The following is a 20,494-nucleotide window of genomic DNA, read 5'->3' as shown; positions in this document are numbered from 1 at the left end:
TTAACTTATAGTTGCTGGGGGCAAGGGGGTGGAGAAGGATGGGAGAAAGGGATAGTTAGGGGGTTTGGGATCGACATGCACACACCACTGTATTTAAAATGGATAACCAACAAAGACCTACTGTATAGCACAGGGAACTCTGCTCACTGTGATGTGGCAGCCTGGATGGGAGGGGAGTTTGGGGGAGAATGGATACATGCATGTATATGGCTGAGTCCCTTTGCTGCCCACCTGAAGCAGTCACATTGTTAATCAGCTGTATTCCAATATAAAATAAATTTTTAAAAGTACTGTGTGGCTTGAAATAAATTGATGGCAAAACATCACAAAAGATATTGACTGAGCAGGACACCAGTCGGCAGGGACAGCTGACTCTGGCAACATGTGAGTTTTCGTCCCATTGGTTGACAAGTCTCTCTGGGAAAACTCTAGAATGAAAGTCACTCTAAAAGTAGTTTGGGTCAGGCAGCATCACGGGGGTGTTATGGGATGCGGCCCCAGAACCACAGCCCCTCAGATGCACAGGCATCAGGGAATGTCAAGGGCATCCCCACAACCTGACGATGGGTGGGGGTCCGTTTATGGCCTTGCTGACTTGCTGGGAGCTAATGAGGAGAGGGTTCTGTGGATTGGAACATGGGGCAGCCCGTTTTGAAGGAGAGGAGAAGTGAGAGAGGGGAAGGATGTGAGGTCCTGAGGCTGCCCAAGGGTCTCGGACACCATCCTACTCAGGGACTGGGAGGGAACCGAGATAACTAAACAAAATCCCTTCTACTCTTCAAATCCAGGTTCACACCAGCCTGATTTAACAAGGATGGTGGGTGTGAGAGCTGTGGGTATGTGTGTGTGTGAGCATGTGTGTGTCTATTTATACGCTGGGTCTGCACTTGTGTGTCAATTTGTATGTGAGTGTGTGTACTGGGGTGTGTGTGTATGCATGTGTGTCTGTATGCATGCTATATCAGAGTGTGTGCGTGTAAGTGTGTGTACTGTGTGTGTGTGTGTGTCTGTGTCTGCATATGTGCTGGATCTGGTTGTGCACATATTATTTGCGTGGCAGTGTGTGTCCTGGAGATGTGTGTGTGTGCACATGGACATCCATGCCCTGTGAACTCACAGGGGGTCTGGACACCAAGAAGCCTTGCATTCAGTCCTCTGTCCCCATCTCCCCTGCCCGCTCAGCCTCCTGTCTCAGCTTCAGGACCTTGTCCCCAAGCCCCCAACTCCCCAGTACCTGCAGCCCCGGCTCAGCCCGCCCCCCAACATCCACCAAGACTCACAGCCCCCCTTCCTAGGGCCACTTCAACCTCAAACACACATCACTTCCAGAATCGTTCAGAGCAAGCCTTCTCTGCTTTTATGCACTTGGATTACAGACTTGCAATACCTCCATGCCAGATCATAAAAGCCCCAACACTGGAAGCACTAAAAATACCTCTGTTTCACACTACAACCAAATCTCCAACACAGGCTGAACCCGCCGAGCTCATTCTGCCTCGTTAGCTGCCTCCTCTGGATGGCAGCCGGCGAAGAGCCTCTGGTCTGAGTGAGCATCCTCTCCATAGAAAGAGGAGCCACACAAATACACACAAATAACACAAATCAGGACAGAGCTACTTATATGGTGCTGCTGCCTCTGAGCTCAGCACTTGTTCAACAAATATTTTCTGAGCCAAAGCTCAATGCCAGGCATCAAGAGGAAGGAATAGATGGTTCCAAATGGGGTCCAGGGCAGCTTCCCCACAAAGGCACAGGCTGGTTTAAGAGATGGTCAGTTTGAAAGCTTATTTTGATCCCCACTCCTCTCTAGCTACCCTGCCCTTTTACATATACTTTTTGTACACCCACAACTGCTGTGAGTTAAGCTACTGAGAGTCCTCAACTGCCAGAATTGCTTTCAGTAGGTAAGAGCTTCCTGTCCAAGGTCACTCCCTTCCCATATGGCCCTCAGTCATGTACTGGACTAAAGGCGAGAACCCCTAACTTTCAAGGGGACCATTCTGAAGGGCCATCCCAGCTTCAGAGCTCACCACAGGGTCACCTTCAGTCTCTGTTGAGAGTGCATCACAGGCCGCCTTCTCCTTCTACTCAGCCTTCCTTCCTTTCCCATATAAGTCAAGCTTACAATCCCTCTTGGATAAACTTCTTGAACACAAATGTCAAAAAAGAAGAGATGGTCAGTTTGCATAAATAGTAAGATGTTATCCTCGGAGGCAGCACTAGTGCAGAGCAAGGACTTAATTAAAGAGGGAGAAGGGGTTCTTCCCCGGGGAGATCAGAGAGGGCTTTGTGGAGGAAGCAGTACGGATTCCAGTGACCTTGACACGGGTGGGACTAGACCCCGGAGATGTGGGAGGCCTTCCAGATAACAGGAGAGGCACGCACAAAGTCAGAGGCCCAACAGGCCCAGACTTCATGGGAGAGCGAGTGTTTCTGCTCCTCTGGACAGAGGTTCAAGCAGAAAATCACATTGGAAAGGTCCAGCCAAGACTGACCATGCAGCCTGAAGTTGAAATGCGTCTTCAGGGAAAGCTGAGTCACTGAAAGATTTTAAATAGCTGAGTAAGACCACCTGGCATGTGTTTCTGGAGGATAAGCCTGGGAACTTGGGGAGAATAAAGCAGGGAGAACAGTCAGGAAGCTTCTAGCTCAGGCAGAACCAAACCAGCAGTGAGACTCCGAACCAGGGGTGGGGCAGCGGGAGGGAGGATGTGAGGGATGCTCGGAAAACAGGGTCACAGCTGGTCCCACCCAGAGACCAGGAGGGCACCAGGGCGCCAGACTCTGAGCAGAGAGAAGGCGATACAGGAGGTCAGACACAGAGGACGTGCGGGCTTGGGGGTAACGTGTCCACCCACACACCTGGGATGGAGAAACCTGCCAGGGAACAGGAGTGAGGCCATGGGGAGAGGTGGGTTTTGTGTCACCAGAAACACCAGTCCGGAGGTGGTGGCTGAAATCAAGGCAACCCCACGAATTCAGAGAAGTAAAGTTCCTGCAGGCGGGCTGAAGGAGCGCCTGTGTTCAAGGAGCTGGAGCAGGTGGCGCAGCGGCGGAGGGGCTCATACCAGAGAAGGGGCACCTCCTGCAGGGAGACATGGCCTGCAGACCCGGGGGTGGGAGCCTCGGGGGCTGCAGGGGGTGGGGTGGGTTTTGACTGAGCCCAGGCGAGCAGAGGACTCTGGAGATGCGCTGCATGCAGGCTAAGTCGTTTCAGTCATGTCTGACTCTCTGTTACCCCATGGAATATAGCCCACCAGGCTCCTCTGTCCATGGGGATTCTCCAGGCAAGAGTACAGGAAGAATCTTCCCAACCCAGGGATGGAACCCGAGTCTCATATGTCTCCTGTATTGGCAGGCGGGTTCTTTTCCACTAGCACCACCTGGGAAGCTTCTCTGGAGACATGTGAGACCATCTCTGCAGTGTGAAAATGTGTATAGAAAGTGGAAATGGTAAAAATCAACCTAGTTTGAAGAAGAGAAGGGGGAGGTGGATGTTCAATAAGATCTCTGAAACATGGGATCCAGTGATGCCATTTCTGCAAGTACATACCCAAAAGGACTGAAACTAGGATCTGGGAGAAATGCTTGCATATACACACGTTCATGGCAGCATTACGCACAATAGCCTTAAGGTGGGAGCAACCCAAGTGTTCACTGATGGATGTATGGACGAACAAATCATGGTCCCTCTACACCATAGACTAGGATTCAGCCTTAAAAAGGACATTCTGGGGCTTCCCTGGCAGTCCAGTGGTTAAATTTCTGCACTTCTACTGCAGGGGGCGCAGGTTTGATCCCTGGTCTGGGAACTAGGATTCCAAATGTTTCACAGTGAGGCCATAGAAGAAAAAAAGCAAACAAACAAAAAACGGAGGACATTCTGTTCTTTCTGTTCTGACTTTTGGTATCACACGGATGAACCTTGAGGACTTGATGCTCAGTGAAATAAGCCAGACATGAAGAGACAAATCCTCTCTGATTCTACCTACACGAAGGCCCCAGAGTAGTCAAAGCCATAGAGGTGGAAAGGAGAAGGTTGTGTGCCAGGGACTGACGATGAGGAGGGGGAATTTGTGTTTAATGATAGAGTTTTGGTTTTTTGAAAGCAGGAGAGTTCTGGGGAGGGATGGTGGTGAAGGATGCACAGCAATGTGAAACATACTTAACACCACTGAACTGTGCACTTAAAAATGGTCAAGATGGTAACTTTTATGTTATGTGTATTTTACCACAATTTAAAATTTTTTTAATGTTCTCTGGTTTTCAAAAAGAGAGAGGAGAGAGATGGGGGGGGTGTTGGGGAACATTTTCAGGTGAAGATTGCTTGCAGGTGGATGAAGAGGACAAGAGAAGGGGGGAGGGCCAGGTGGCAGCGGGGGTGGCGGGGGATGGAGGGAAGGTTCCTGAAGAAAGGTTGGCTGTGGAGTAGAGGAGGAAGGAGTGATGAGAGAGGAAGTGAGGAATCAGCGAGATCAGTCAGTTTAGTTCAGTCGCTCAGTGGTATCTGACTCTTAGAGATGCCACAGACTCTAAGGCTTCTCTGTCCTTCACTAGCTCCCGGAATTCGATCAAACTCATGTTCATCGAGTTGGTGATATCATCTAACCATCTCATCCTCTGTTCTTCCTTTCTCCTCCTGCCTTCAATCTTTCCCAGCACCACAGGCTTTTCCAATGAGTCAGTTCTTCACATCAGGTGGCCAAAGTATTCGAGCTCCAGCTTCAGCATCAGTCCTTCCAATGAATATTCAGGACTGATTTCCTTTAGGATGGACTGGTTGGATCTCTTTGCAGTCCAAGGGACTCTCAGGAGTCTTCTCCAACACCACAGTTCAAAAGCATCAATTCTTCAGTGCTCAGCTTTCTTTATGGTCCAGCTCTCACATCCATACATGACTACTGGAAAAACCATAGCTTTGACTAGACAGATCTTTGTTGGCAAAATAATGTCTTTGCTTTTTAATATGCTGTCTAGGTTGGTCATAGCTTTTTTTCCAAGGAGCAAGTGTCTTTTGATTTCATGGCTGCAGTCACCATCTGCAGTGATTTTGGAGCCCAAGAAAATAAAGTCTGTCACTGTTTCCATTGTTTACGATCTACTTGTCATGAAGTGATGGGATCGGGTGCCTTAATCTTAGTTTTTTGAATGTTGAGTTTTCAACCAGCTTTTTCACTTTCCTACTTCACTTTCATCAAGAAGCTCTTTAGTTCCTCTTCACTTTCTGCCATAAGGGTGGTATCATCTGCATATCTGAGGTTATTGATATTTCTACCAGCAATCCTGATTCCAACTTGTGCTTCATCCAGCCTGGCATTTCACATGATGTACTCTGCATATAAGTTAAATAAGCAGGGTGACAATATACAACCTTGATGTACTCCTTTCGCAATTCGGAAGCAGTCCATTGTTCCATGTCCAGTTCTAACTGTTGCTTCTTGACCTGCACACAGATTTCTCAGGAGGCAGATAAGGTGGTCTGGTATTTTCATCTCTAAGAGTTTTCCACAGTTTGTTGTGACCCACACAGTCAAAGGCTTTAGCGTAGTCAATGAAGCAGAAGTAGATGTTTTTCTGGAATTCTCTTGCTTTTTCTATGATCTAACAGATGTTGGCAATTTGGTCTCTGGTTCCTCTGCCTTTTCTAAATCCAACTTGAACATCTGGAATTTCTTGGTTCATGTACTGCTGAAGCCTAGCTTGGAGAATTTTGAGCATTACTTTGAGCTAGCATGTGAGATGAGTGCAACTGTGCAGTAATTTGAACATTCTTTGGCAACAAGAGAATGGGAAAGACTAGAGATAGCTTCAAGAAAATTAGAGATACCAAGGGAACACTTCATGCAAAGATGGGCACAATAAAAGACAGAAACAGTATGGACCTAACAGAAACAGAAGATATTAAGAAGAGGTGGCAAGAATACACAGAAAAACTATTCAAAAAAGATCTTAGTGACCCAGATAACCATGATGGTGTGATCACTCACCTGGAGTCAGACATGCTGGAGTGCTAGGTCAAGTGGGCCTTAGGAAGCATCACTGTGAAAAAAGCTAGTGGAGGTGCTGGAATTCCAGCTGAGCTATTTCAAATCCTAAAAGATGATGCTGTGAAAGTGCTGAACTCAATATGCCAGCAAATTTGGAAAACTCAGCAGTGGCCACAAGACTGGAAAAGGTCAGTTTTCATTCCAATCCCAATCAGCAAGATGGTCAGTATGAAAGCGGGAATGGAGCAAGAACTGTCTGGTGGTGGCTATCTGCCTGGGGAAGCACAAGAGCAGACAGACACTGGCCAGAAAGTGTGGACAACTGGGCAGAGCTGGGTTCTGAGGGGACCAAGAAGGGGCTTGACCTTCGTGGGGAGCCAGGGTTGGGGAGTGGCAGGGTGAGACAGGAGCTGCAGTGAGAGCAACTTGTTCTGACTCATCAGCTCCCCTCAATGCTGTCTCATTCAGGAGGTGACAAAAACACAGGTAGACAGACACAGGGGTTGGCACATAGTAGGTCTTCAGATAATGTTGGCGGAATGGGATGGAACAGTATAAAATGGAACAAAACAGAAGATTCTGGCGGTAACGGTCTTTGTAGGACTTCAAAGGATCAAAAGTGGACTGGGTTCTTATTACACATAGAATGGATAAACAAGGTCCTACTGTACAGGGCAGGGAACTCTGTTCAACATCTATCATAAACCATCATGGAAGAGAATATGGAAAATAATGTATATCGAATCTCTTTGCTATACAGCAGAAATGAATACAAAATTGTAAATCAACTAAACTTCAATACAAATTTAATATATATATCGCATTCTTTAATAAATTGCTTCAAAATGGCACGCTTCGACCATAGTGCACAATCCTGGAACAAGGAAAGTCACACTTTTTAAAGGACAGGTGCACATCTGTGTCCCTGATGCACCTGTCATTCTTATCACAGACAAAGATAAAGTGAAGACAGAGATAATCACAGTTACAATGGGGCAAAACAAATCGCTCAAAACTGAAAGCATAGAAACTTCTCTTCGAAATGCTAAAGTGTGTCCCAGAAAGAACCAAGCTCTCTGTCTCGCTAATAGCTACCATCTAAGACAAGTGAGAATTAGCCAAGGTATCCCCTCCTCCAAAGACAACATTTATTGTAAATCAGAAATAACCACAGTTGCTGTGCACACATCTACGAAAGCAAAGTCTGGGCTCAGAGGCCTTTTTACACAAAGTTAATACTGTGTGTCCAACCCCAGAGCTATCCAGGGGACTTTCCACTGCTGTTCAAAAATAATCACAAGAATGGATGCCAAAATCCTAATTCTGGCCAGCACCAATCCATCCAAGATTCTTTCTACAATTATACAAACAATCAAATAGTCCTTGTTGCAAAAGGAAATCAAAGAACAGAAATGAGGACAAATTCACTCTAACTCACCAAATGGTGCCGGAGGTGGACAGTGATAAGAGGGGAGCCCGATAAATTCTGGGAGAGCTTCGGCGTCGGGGAGACCTCCAGGGAGATCAGATAGCTGGTCGCAGAGAGCAAGCAGTTTTTGTAATTTGCTGCCTCAGCAATCCTTGGGAACAAATGAAAAATCATTACAAAACAGAAGTTTAAAAAAAAAAACCTTGAGTTTAAAATTTCATGTTAATCCTGAGACTTTTGAGGCTGAAATCTTTTGGGGGTGGAGTTTTGATTTCTATCAAACAGCACGTTCTGCTCTAAGACTTGGTGCTGGTACCAAAAGGTGAGATGGAGCCCTTGACCTCAGAGAGTCTATAGTCTAGTAGAAGGAGGGGGTAACCCAGGAAGTGAGGAAGAACACAAAGATCAAAACAATGAGATTAAATCTCAGCCATACATTCACTTGACCTTGGACAAGTGACTTACCTGTTGGAATTTTCAATGCCCAGATTATAAACCACTGTGGCAAACAGTAATGTGATGGACACCTCTTGTCTTGTCACCCAGTAGCCCTGCATCCCTCTCCTGATAAAGGCACCTCAGCTTCCCTCCAAGTGACCACCCCTTCCTGACTTGTAGCCCGTATGCTTTAGAGGGCCTCCATCCTTAACTCAAGAGTAAAACCTGCTATCACAATTTGAGTGAATTAGTGCACTGCATTCCTCAGATCATACTGATTGTTCAGATGCAAGCACGTGTTTCATTAAGATCTGAAGAGAAGTAACAAGATTCAGATGGAAATGCTGGGTCAGAGATCCTCACTTCTCTCTGCTAGATGTCAGTCCAGAACCATGAGGTTCCAGCAGTGGCTTATAATCATGAGCAGAGAGACCGACTGGGAAGGAAGTCCATGCCCAGGAAAAGCTGAGAGATGGAGTTGGGTGACAGCACCTGGATGCTGGATCAAGCTGCTCCTGAAGCCAGCTGTCCATGCACCTTTCGGCTTACATGATCCAACAAACTCCCCTTTTGTTTAAAACAGCTTATGCCTGGGTTTCTGTTGCTTGTGCCCAATCAAGAGAATCTTGGCTGATATACATAGTACTTGCCTCATGGAGTTATGAAGCTGAAATGACATTCAGGGCCAGGACTAGGATGAGGGAAGCAAGGAACTTGGGGTGCAAGACCTAAGAAGGTGATCACATTCAGGGTTTGCCACTTGCAGCACATGATTGACTCCAAGAATGAACACCTCTCTGAACGCTGTCTTCTTGGTGACTGCTTATCTAGCCCTCACCCTCACCCTGCCTGGTATATGGTCAGTAATCAGCAAATGTCTGTTGCCTTACTCTGAATTTCAGACATTTCACTAGGATGCCTGCAACATGGAGTCATTCAGCCCCGACTCAGGTCACCCAGTCATCTGCTGGTTTCTTTCCTAATCTGGACTTTTGCATGGGGATTCTGTCCCTTCCCTGTGTTTATACTCACAGAACCATCTTCATAACATCAAGCAGATCCCTGGGAGCTGAGTGCACAATCTACTTCCTTCCTCAACCAGTTTTACCTGTTAACTAGACTCAAAGCTGGTGACCTGAACTACAGCCAGTGGGACCCATGCATCTCCCCCCTAACACCACCATCATCACCACGGGACCCAGCTTTTTAAACAAGTCCCTAACACAAGTCCCTAAAAAAGAGCAGGTCCCCAGCAGCACACAGAACTATTCCTGGAATTGTCAATGTGAGATGTTTTTTAAAAATATCACTATAAAGATTTAAAACCCCCGGGACTTCCCTAGTGGTCCAGTGGTTAAGAATCTGCAACTACTGAGCCCACACACCTCAACTAAAGAAGTCCACGTGCCTCCACAAACAGCCTGCATGCTGCAAAGTAGACCAAGCATAGTCCAAATTTAAAAAAAAAAAAAAGATTTAAAACCCTAGCCCTGCCTTCATGGAAATACCCTGCCTAAGGGTATTTCCAACAGAAAATATCCCCTGTAGCAAAACAGAGGCAAGGATTCCTCGTGTTTGTGAATATCACCAAGGTTGGAAAGCTGAGGAGCTGCTGGAAACTCAGAGAACACGACTGATTTACTATCTGATTATTATTCTCGGGAAAGGCATCACTGTGCAAGCCCCAAGCTACAAGACACATATGGAATAAGTCACACAGGTTTAAAAAAGTGAAAGACACTGAAAAGCAAGTCCCACTCTAGCTCGTGGTTCTCAGCCATTGTTTTTCATTATGGCCCCCTAAAGAGTCCTATTAGACCCATTTTTCCTAACACCCCACCATTACTCCATCAACACCTGCCCATCCCATGAAATCATAGTACCACAGAAATAGAGTAAATCTGCTTATGTACTTCAATATGCTTTAGGTAACTTTGCAGAGCCACAGCCACTGTAATATCTCAGACTCCTTGCCCTCAAAACCAATTTTCACCTACTGGAGGTGATACCTTCCCCACTGAAAAGGCAGGGAGTTCAGCCACTGCTGTGGAAAGTTAAGACTGACTGGATGTCACCAGGGACCAGTTGAGACCCAAAGATAGAAAGATGTGGTCCTCGGTGACACAGAGGCCTGCTCTCTTGCAGAACAATGAGGCTGCCCAGGTCGACCGCCTCTCCGCTTGTGATTTCAGGGAGCTGAGATGTTTTGAGCTCAGCGCAGTATCCGCTGAGATACAGTGAAAGGCTTGCCAACACCTCACAGTCCATGCTTCTCTCTGTGGAGTCAGCATGTATGTAATTCCACCAAACATAATAGAAATCATTTGTCTAGCAAAAATTAGGACTATATATTAGCCAACAATAAAATCACAACCATGAGCATAAGACCCGACAAACACATCGTTATTTGTCACATCTCCCCTCTCCCCATCCACCTCCATTTTCTAACAGTTCGTCAGGTCAGCTGTCATCTCCCACTAGGATGTAAGCTCCATCGGGGGCTGGCTTCTTGCCCATTCTGTTCACAGCTCTCTAAGCCCTTAGAACCAAGCCTAACACAGTAGGTTCTCAACTAATATGTGTTCAGTGAATTAATCTTCTCACAGACAGACCATGATGACGTAGATCAAAATCTTAATAAAAACATGCAAAAAATGGAAAATTTATGGAGAATCTTCTCTCCACAAACACAGTGCAAATCCAGAGTGGATTCCTGGATTTGGCCCTGGGAACACACGGATTCAGCCAAATGCAGTCTAGTAAACACTGCCTTTGAGGGCAGGAACTGATACCAGACTCAACAGTCTACACTGCGCCTTTCGGAGCATTTTTAATGTGGAAAAGTACAATTTCCCAATACGGATGGGTTTACACTGATGGTCTCCAGTGACTCACTTCTCATGCAGCCAGGGAGGCCTTTCCTTCTGGCTGGGTTTGCCCTGCAGAGAGGCCCGGGTCGGGGTCCACAGTGGCTGAGCTAGGAGAAGCCCACCATCCCAACACCACCACCCAAGTCGACAACGACAAGACGTCAGATGGTCTAAGAAATTGCTGTTTACTTTTTAGATGGGATAATGGCATGGAGTTTATTCTGTATTTTTAAAAGTCTTTGTCTTTTAAAAATAGAGACTAAATATTTACAGATGAAACTACATGATGTCAGAGATTTGCCTCAAAATAATTGGTGGGGCCAGGGTGAGGGAGCGGGGTGGGCAGAGGAAGCTCAGATGGCCGTGGGTGGTCCCGGTTGTAACCCGGTGATGACCGTCTCTCTTGTTTTTACAGATGTTTGATTTTTTTCATAATAAAAAGAGGGCTGTTTTATGACTTCATTTAATCTCTCTGGTACCTCCAGTTTTAATAAGGGTTTTCCTTTGTCTTCATAAATCTGATCCAGGCTTGATTATTTTTATTTTAACCTGTTATCTGGGGAGCAGTAACACTTGGAGACTGGATTATCTGTCACTTTGGAATTGACTGTACCAGGGCTTGGGGGCCTTTCTGGATAAGAAAACAGGCTCATTCTAGATGCCAGGGCAGAAATGGCAAAGAAGACAGTCCTGGGAGTAGGGGCCACACGGGTGTGCCCCCTGTACCAGCCCTGCCCCCTGCTTTGGGGCGTCCAGCCAACGGCAGCACCCACAGGAAATCAGAGCCAGTCGGAGAGGAGAGTGAGACCCAGAAAGCACTGCTTTTGTGGGGTCACAACCACCAAAGGGCATGGTGCCCATCCCCACACCCCTGCACTTTGCCCCAGGAACCCCGTGTTCTCCAGGCGCCATCAGCCCAGAGGGGCAGCATCATGCCCCACTCCCTCCTTCTGAGAACACTTCCTGTTATTATGTTGTCATTTAGTCATCAAGTCGTGTGGACTCTTTTGTGACCCCATGGACTGTAGCCCGCCAGGCTCCGTGTCCATGGGATTCTCCAGGCAAGAATACTGGAGTGGTTGTCATGCCCTCACCCAGAGGATCTTCCCAACCCAAGGATCAAACCTGAGTCTCCTGCAATGGCAGGCAGATTCTTTACCCCCTTTACTGAGCTGCCTGGGAAGCCCTCCTGTTATTACTCTATCCTTTATAGTAGGGAACACACCCTGAGCACAGCCTGGCACGTGGCCTCTCCATCTACCTTCCCCCAAATTACCCATCTGGTCCCCCTGGGGACCTGACTGACACAGGCCAAAGTCCAGCCCTGCAGCCTCCCATGTTTCAGCACCTTTGAGCCACAGCCTCTCTGCAGGTCATCTGTGCCTTCGATTACACATGGAGAGGTCCCATTTGTTTATTTCTGTTTTATTTCCATGACTCTAGGAGGTGGGTCAGGGGAAGGAAATGGCAATCCACTCCAGTGCTCTTGCCCGGAGAATCCCAGGGACAGAGGAGCCTAGTGGGCTGCCATCTATGGGGTTGCACAGGGTCAGACATGACTGAAGCAACTTAGCAGCAGCAGGTGGGTGGGTCAAGGAGGAATCTTTTGCACAACAAAAGAAACAATAAACAAGGATCAGACAACCCTCAGAATGGGAGAAACTAACTCCAAAAGAAACTGACAAAGGATTAATCTCCAGAATGTATATAAGCAGCTCACACAGCTCAATATCAGAAAAGCAGAGAGTCCAATCAAAAGATGGACAGAAGACCTAAACAGACATTTCTCCAAAGAAGACATACAGATGGCCAATAAACACATGAAAAGACTGTCAACATCCCTAATTATCAGAGACATGCAAACTAAAACTACAATGAGGTATCATCTCACACCAGTCAGAATGGCCATCATTGGAAAATCTACAAAAAATAAATGCTGGAGAGGATGTGGAGAAAAAGGAACTCTCCTACACTGTTGCTGGGAATGTAAATGAATACGGCCATTATGGAGAACAGTATGGAGATTCCTTAAAAAACGAGGAATAAATCCATCATACAGCCCAGGAATCCCACTACTGGCATATATCCTGAGGAAATCACAATTCCAAAAGACACATGTACCCCAGTGTTCATTGCACACCATTTACAATAGCCAGGACATGGAAACAACCTAGATGTCCATTAACAGATGAATGGATAAAGAAGATGTACGTATATACAGTGGAATATTACTCAGCCATAAAAAAGAATGAATTTGAGTTAGTTCTAGTGAGGTGAATGAAACTAGAACCTGTTATACAGAGCAAAGTAAGTCAGAAAGAGAAAAACAAATCTCATGTATTAATGCATATATGTGGAATCTAGAAAAATGGTATTGAAGAGCCTATTTGCAGGAAGGAATGGGGACACAGATGTAGAGAATGGATTTGTGGACATGGACGCCATGGGGGAGGGAGATAGTGGGATGAATGGAGAAAGGAGCATCAATATATATACACCGTCATGTGTAGGATGGATAACTGGTGAGAAGTTGCTATATAATGCAGGGAGCCCAGGCTGGGGCTCTGTGGGATGGGATGGGGGAGGGGAGGGAGACTCAATAGGGAGAGGCTGTATGTATGACTGACTCAAGTTGTGGTACAGCAGAAACCAACATAACATCGCGAAAATTTTTAAATTAAAAAAAGAAAGAAAGCGTAGAGAGGATGGAAGATTTCAGGATCTCTAGGGCAGATCTGGGAACTCTGAAATCTGCCAGCAGGACACCCAAGCACATGGAGAGATGAGTTCGGTCCTCAAGCAAGAGAAATCAGCACGTGTGGAACAAGAAAAGGAGGTCTCATTAAAAGACCACTCCAAGTATGAGGGCCCCACAGGTGAACCAGAAGGCTGAGTGCCAAAGAACTGATGTTTCTGGATTGTGGTGTTGGAGAAGACTCTTGAGAGTCCCATGGACAGCAAGGAGATCAAACCAGTCCATCCTAAAGGAGATCAACTCTGAATATTCATTGGAAGGACTGGTGCTGAAGCAGAAGTTCCAATACTCTGGCTACCTGATGCTAAGAGCCAACTCACTGGAAAAGATTTTGATGCTGGGAAAGATCGAGGACAGGAGGAGAAGGGGGTGACAGAGGATGAGATGGTTGGATGGCATCACCAAATCAATGGACATGAGTTTGAGCAAACTCTGGGAGATGGTGAAGGACAGGGAAGCTTAGCATGCTGCAGTCCACGGGGTCAGAAAGAATCGGACAGAACTGAGTGACTGAACAACAGGTAAACCAAGTTGTACAGGGAGATTTGAAACAAAAAAATAAAACTGGAAATATCCCCTAGTAAATGAACTCCGTTGCTAGCAAGTTCCTGCTCAAACATGGTGTCCTACTCACTCTAGAGTCTATCTCCATCCTTTCTATCAGAGCTGCATTCTCACTGATGCTTGAGGGAGCAGAGAGGGGACAGGAAATGCTAAGCAAAAGAAACTTAAACCTCCTGAAAGATCTGAAAGATGCTGCACATGGAGATGTGGGTGAGAGCCTTGGAGAGACTTGGGAGAATTCTCAAGTGGTATGAGAAGCCTCTGACTGATGGAAACAAAGGGAGAGAGCACCCACCAGAATGGTGGACATGACCTCCATGGTGCTCAGGTGGCTTAGTCGCTGAGTTCTCGGTATCAAGAAGTAGTTCCCTGGTGGTTCAGTGATAAAGAATCTGCCTGCCAACCCAGGAGACACAGGTTCAATCCCTGATCCAGGAGGATCCCACATGCTGCAAGCAACGACTGCACTCCCGTGGCCTTGAGCCCATGCTCCCCAACAAGAGAAGCCACCGCCACAAGAAGCCCATGTGCTGCAACTACAGAGAAAGCCCACACAGCAACGAAAACTCAGCACAGCCAATAAATAATAAAGTAGCTCAGTGGGGTCTCTCAAGAGAGAATGGCAAGAACCAGAATCTTTGCCCCAAGCAGGACCCTCCTCTCCAAACCTTGCACTGCATGAGTCACGCCAGCAGAAAATGTGCTAGAAACAGTGCCCCTAGATTCCCAGCTCCTACCATTCTGCCATTTTTGCTTTGTCTGGCATCTCTCTCTCTCTCTCTCTCTCTCTCTCTCTCTCACACACACACACACACACACACACACACACACACCTTCTTTTTGCTGAATCATTAGAAACTACATCATGACACTCCACCTCTAAATACTTTAAGTGTATCTTCTAAAAATAAAGACTGCCTCCTACATAACCACCCTAACCATCAACACGCTCAGAAATCTGACCCAGCTTCAACCCGTGATCTGGTGTCTGGTCCACAGTTCAGCGTCCTCAGTGTCCCCAGGGTGTCTGTCAGAGCTCTGCTTTTCTGTCAAGGAAGGGGCAGCATCCATTTAGTCACCATGTCCCGCAAGTCCCCTCTGATCTGGAACAGCCCCTACTCATGTTACTGCTTCCACTGCATAGACGTGTGACAGTCCAAACCAAGGTTTTGCAAAACAGCCCTTGACTGTTCCCTCGTGGGGAGCATCAGGCCGAGCATCTGGGGGCAGGATGACTCTTGCCACTGCTTCTCATTGTGGGATGCAGGACACCAGCCTGCCCCAATGTCCGTGAGACTGAGCATGACCCCTTGACTGAAGTGGTCTCTGCTCTCCAGGACCTTCTCACATAGTGATTAACAGGTAGCCTGTGGGGCAACAGGGAAGAACCCTGTGCCCACACAACCCTTCACCCAGGGGTGTCAGCATTGAGGATGACTGCCCGAATCAGTGGCTACACCACGGGCTGCTACACGACCCTGTCATTCCTTCTGCCTGGATGCCTTGGCTTTACAAAGACGTGAAGACAGGGGAATTCCCTGGAGGATCAGCAGTTAAGACTCCATGCTTCCAATGCAGGGTGCGAGGGTTCAATTCCTGGCCAGGGAGCTCCCACATGCCTCATAGCATGGCCAAAAATAAATGAAAACATATAGCATTAAAAATAAAAGGAGATGCAGACATTAAAGTCAAGTCGAACCCCTGGAACATATCCTTCTGAAGCACAAGTGAGTCCATCACTGAGAGGCTGACATGCAGAGGCCCGAGTCCCACGCCTGCAGTCAAGGAGTCCCACCCTTTCTGAGTCCCAGACCCATCTATGGAGGAGGAGCAGGTGACTCTGCGCCCTGTCCAGCTCGGATCACTGGTGTGAAGGAACAGCTGTCCCAGCTGCCCACATGGCAGATGAGAATCAGTAAGAACTAAACATTTCTCATCACTATGGGGCCAGGGACAGGGACCTCAGAGGATCCCTTGTGTCCAGGCCCATGAAGGGACAAAGGACGCCCCCATCCAGGACCTGTGCATGGTCAGGCATTGCCCCAGGGCAGACATCACTGGGGCCCAGGGTGGTCAACAGGGGATGGGTGCGGGGAGGAGCCCATCCACCCCTGACCCCCTCCTATCCCATTAATCTCATGTGCTGACTCCACACCCCAGGGAGGTTTAAAGGATGTCACGATTCCACTGCATCCTTTCAACCTCACACCCAAAAAACATAAAAGTGTGAGGGTGATAACACACAAAACTAAACTGGAATGACATCAGCTGTGCAAGCAAGCGGGAACACCAGAACACTATCAAGGCGATCGCACTAATCTGCTTCTAATTGTGCGTGGAATTTGATAATTATCTTAAAGGCAGAGAATGGGAGAACAGCCAAGCATCTTATGAAATGACAAAGGAAGAGTTTAAATATCATGTTCAAGGGTACCAAGCTTTACTTAAACCATTAAGTCAGAGCTCACAGAAATCCTCAGAAATCAGGACAGCCATCCTATCTTAGAAAGAAGCAAGCGGGCAGAGAGACCGCCAGGCTTGTGCCAAGTTCACCAGCTGGGCAGGGTGGCCGACTGGGAGTAAAAAGCCGGGAGCCTGGCTCCGAGTCTGCATGTGAACCACAGCAAGTGTCACCCCTGTGCCACCTCGTGCTACAGCAGCTAAGACAGCAAATACAGGGACCACACTTAATGAGTCCATGGGGTGATTCTTTCCAAGGTTAATGTTGACAACAAGACATCTTTGCATCACGTGGTTGACCTTAGACCTGAAGACCCAACACCTGAAAAATAAGTGGTCATTATCGCAAAGTCGTTCTGTTTTGACTTCGGAAAAATAACTGAACACTTGCATTCACTGCTGGCAGAGTTCAGAGGTCCATGGTATTAATGTCAGTGGGTAGAGGGCTGTGAGTTGGGGGGTTCTTTGCCTGTGTGAGTCTCTCGGCCCACAACTTGCAGAGGATGTGAGAGCAGATCGTGGCGCTCTGGGTCCTGAGGCTCCGGGGAGTCCCGCCTGGAGACTCCTGGGCAGCGAGAGCAGGAGAGGGATGGGAGGGTTGAAGCCCGTAGGACCAGTGGTCCCCAATATTTTTGGCACCAGGGAACAGTTTTGTGGAAGACAATTTTTCCATGAACAAGAGGTGTTGAGGGACGGTCTTGGAATAATTCAAGTGCATTACATTTATTGTGCACTTTATATTATTATGACATCAGCTCCACCTCAGATCATCAGGCATCAGATCCTGGAGACAGGGATCTGCTTAGGATGGAGGATAGTCACACCTGGTGGTCAAGCTTTAAGCACGGGGTTCGACTCCCCACAGCAGGGCAGACTTAGCCTTGTCCCCATCCACTGCTGCCAGCACGGGTATAACAGTGCCGACCAAGGTTGTGCAAACCATAGGCACCGCCTGGCCTTATAAATAAAGATTTATTGGCACTCAGTCACCCCTGTTTCTTTATGTATTGTCCAGGGCTGCCTTCACACAGCAGATGTGACAGAAACAGTATAGCAGGTAAAGCCAAGAGTATTAACCATCTGGACCTTTATGCAAAACTCTGCCAACACCCAGAAAGAGTGTGGTTCTGGTCACTGTGAATCAAAGTACCCACGGCCATCTGTAACCCTCAGTCCTGCCTTTGTCCCCTTTCCCAAGGATGAGGGGTGCTGCAGATGTGGTATAAACACCATCCTCCCCACACCCTTACTCCAACCCACAGAAGGATTTGGCCATCCCCAGAAATACACGTTTTTATGGATTTCACTGAAAAGTCTGTTTCAGTCTGAACTTCCAGCAGTGAGAGAGGTAAATACATAAATTGGGGCTAAGGCTGGGTCCACTATTCATTCATAATCTTGAGTTTGGAGAATTTTCCCCCAAGTAGTCTAGACGGCATATTTCCAAGGAAAGCGGGTTGCTTCCTTTGTGACTTTCCTGAAGAATTCTGGAAAACACACCCAGGGTGCCAGGTTATAAGTGAACCTGACAACGTGCAGACTCTCCCCGGCAATCACGCCTAGAACAGGGCTTCCCTCCAAGTCAGCTAAACTACGACTGCATGCTTCCCCCAGGCCCAGCGCAGGGTTTTGTACCAAGAGCTGGTCCCTGGTATCAGGTGGGAGAAGAGGCTTCCTCTGAGAGAGCATACGATAACAGGACTATTTGCATCATTAGAAAGTATATTTATCATTTCTCGTTCATCTGTAGGCAGTTAAAAATAGCTGCCTGCTTTCCATCACACAGGACTCTAAATACCCAGCGGCGGGCACCAGTGTCCGAAACCCGCCCCCGCAGCGCCTTCCCATCAGCAGAGATAGTGAGCTTGCAGGAACACCCTTTCTCATACTATCAACTTTTCCAGGCTTGGTCCTGGCAGGGGAGGGAAGCGGGGCCTCATCGGGGCCAGGGGTGGAGGCGCTGTGCGGCTCCCTCTGAGATGAACAGCTCTGTCTCCAGGCACCTTTTCAGAGCCTCCACTCTGGGCCGGGCGCTGTGCCAGACTCCCGGGAAGAGAGATGGACCAGAGCCTGCCTGCTGCCCTATGCAGGGCCCCTGCCTAGGGCGGGTCTGCGGCCAACAGAAACGGCTTTGCCTTCCAAACACTAACTGTAGACGTGGGTCCCTTGGGCTCTTGGGCTCATACCTCACTGGCAATTTCTCTGCCCCAGCCCTGGGCTCTGCCTCCCTGTCCCCTCCAAGGGACCCCTTGAAAGGGAAGAACAGGTCCCAAGCCTAATCTTTCCTGGAGGAACCAGCCGCTCCCTGTGGTCTGAGTACAGCTGATCCACCCCCAAATCCAAGAAGGTCATGTGAACAGACCTGGCCAATGAGAGAGCAGGATCCTCTCCCACCATGACTGGGCCGGGGGGGGGGGGGGGGGGGGGGCAGGATGGGCACATGACCCAAGCTGGCCAATCACAGTCTTCCCTAGATTTTGAATGAAACTGACTTTTCACTCATGAAAGACAATTACTTTCCTGCTTGAGATCTCAGGACCCAAACCCATGTGGGTCTGAATCTACAGGAGCCAGCAATGCCTCTACGAAGGGGCTTGCCAGGAAATGAGTTGACATGGAGGAGAGACGAGGTCAAAGCAGTATCTTCTGGGTCCCTGGATCCAGCCACGCCTGAAGCTGACTGCTCCTATCCTTCCTAGTCCCATGAGCCCTCAGTTCCCTTCTGCCTAAGCTGATCTATCCAACGCAGTCTTGACTGATGGAGGCATGTGCTGCCCATTTTCCATTCTACAGAAGTGGAAACTGAGGCTCAGAGGGGTCAGCTGACTTGCCCAAGGTCACACAGTTGCAGGTGGCATGGTCACTCAGCCGGTGCTCCTGACCACTGCACTATCAGCCCATGCCCCAGGGCTTGCTGAACCCCCAGGGTAGGCATCCCTGCGTCTTCTTTGGCTCTTAACAGTGAAGCACAAGTTCTCTGAGACAAGACTGCATGAGCCTCTGGTGGCAGGGAGGTGGGGGTGTCACAGTGGTCTGATGCCCAGCAAACAGGAACCCCCTCCCCACCCCACGCTCTGTGGCCCCCAGATACTCACTTGGTGTTGGCCGGCTGGATGTTGCTCAAGTAATAGTGCACCGAATGGTAGAGAAGCCCCACGATGGTGGTCCAGGCTGGGGAAAGAGCAGACGACCAGACAGCTCTCAGCATCCCCAGTGATAAACCAGGGAAACACAAAACCCCCACCGAAAGTGCTTGCCCAGCAACACACAGTGTAGACCTCACACCCAGGAACCCAGCAGCTCCTCAAGGGCAAGGAGGGGGACATTCAGGGGCAGAACTGACCTTGAGGACAGAGTTTGAGTACAGATTCCGCTCCACCCTTCAACTGTGAATGCAACCATGGCAACCACTCCCTGCTCCGCCCCTGAGCCAGCTCTGGACACATAGATGCTACAGCTCTTGGCAGAGGGTGAGTGGGTGGGCGGGCAGACGTTCCAGGAACACCACGCGCCTCCGAAGGCAGAGCCCGGTTGAGCTGTGGATGGCAGTGCCAGGCAATAGCACTGCAGCCATGAGCGAATCTCAGTGGCTATCTGTGTTTGCAGTATTTACAGCAATCTCAGCACCCCAGTGAGGCAGCGGATGCAGGATTTACAAGTCACCCAGACACCTGCCACTCCTTCTGCTGGGTTCCACCTCTCTGTGCTATTCCAACTTGGAAACAGGAATCATCCATTCTGTTACCTCCCTCCACTAGCTTAATAGGAGGTTGGGAGGAGCAAGTCCCACAATGCTTCCTGAGTTCTTCAGAATATCTGTTGAGTGTGTTGAAATTTCAGGAATGTATGTAACAATTCACATCACATTTACTATGGGCCAGGCACTGGTGTAAGAGCAGTCTCTTCTAATTCTCACCACAAAATATTGGAGAAGATACTAAGACTGTCCCCTAAGTCACAGATGAGGAAACGGAGGCCAGGCAGGTTCAGT

The 20,494-nt window shown here is 48.2% G+C and overlaps 1 protein-coding gene across 2 annotated transcripts in view; it reads right to left on the bottom strand.

Annotated features, from left to right (window-relative positions):
* ADGRD1 (adhesion G protein-coupled receptor D1) overlaps positions 1–20,494 on the bottom strand; it is a 174,403-nt gene that overhangs the window by 108,523 nt on the left and 45,386 nt on the right. For both annotated transcript variants that reach the window (XM_065904023.1, XM_065904024.1), the window contains 2 exons: positions 19,599–19,674; positions 7,426–7,567 (listed from right to left, as the gene is read on the bottom strand). In XM_065904023.1, the coding sequence (XP_065760095.1) occupies positions 7,426–7,567; positions 19,599–19,674 (218 nt within the window). The remainder of the gene's footprint in view (positions 1–7,425; positions 7,568–19,598; positions 19,675–20,494) is intronic.

This window comes from Muntiacus reevesi, chromosome 13 (assembly GCF_963930625.1).
Source record: "Muntiacus reevesi chromosome 13, mMunRee1.1, whole genome shotgun sequence".
Lineage (NCBI taxonomy): Eukaryota > Metazoa > Chordata > Mammalia > Artiodactyla > Cervidae > Muntiacus > Muntiacus reevesi.
The sequence above is the reverse complement of the archived record's forward strand: the minus strand, read 5'-3'. Positions and strand labels throughout refer to the sequence as shown.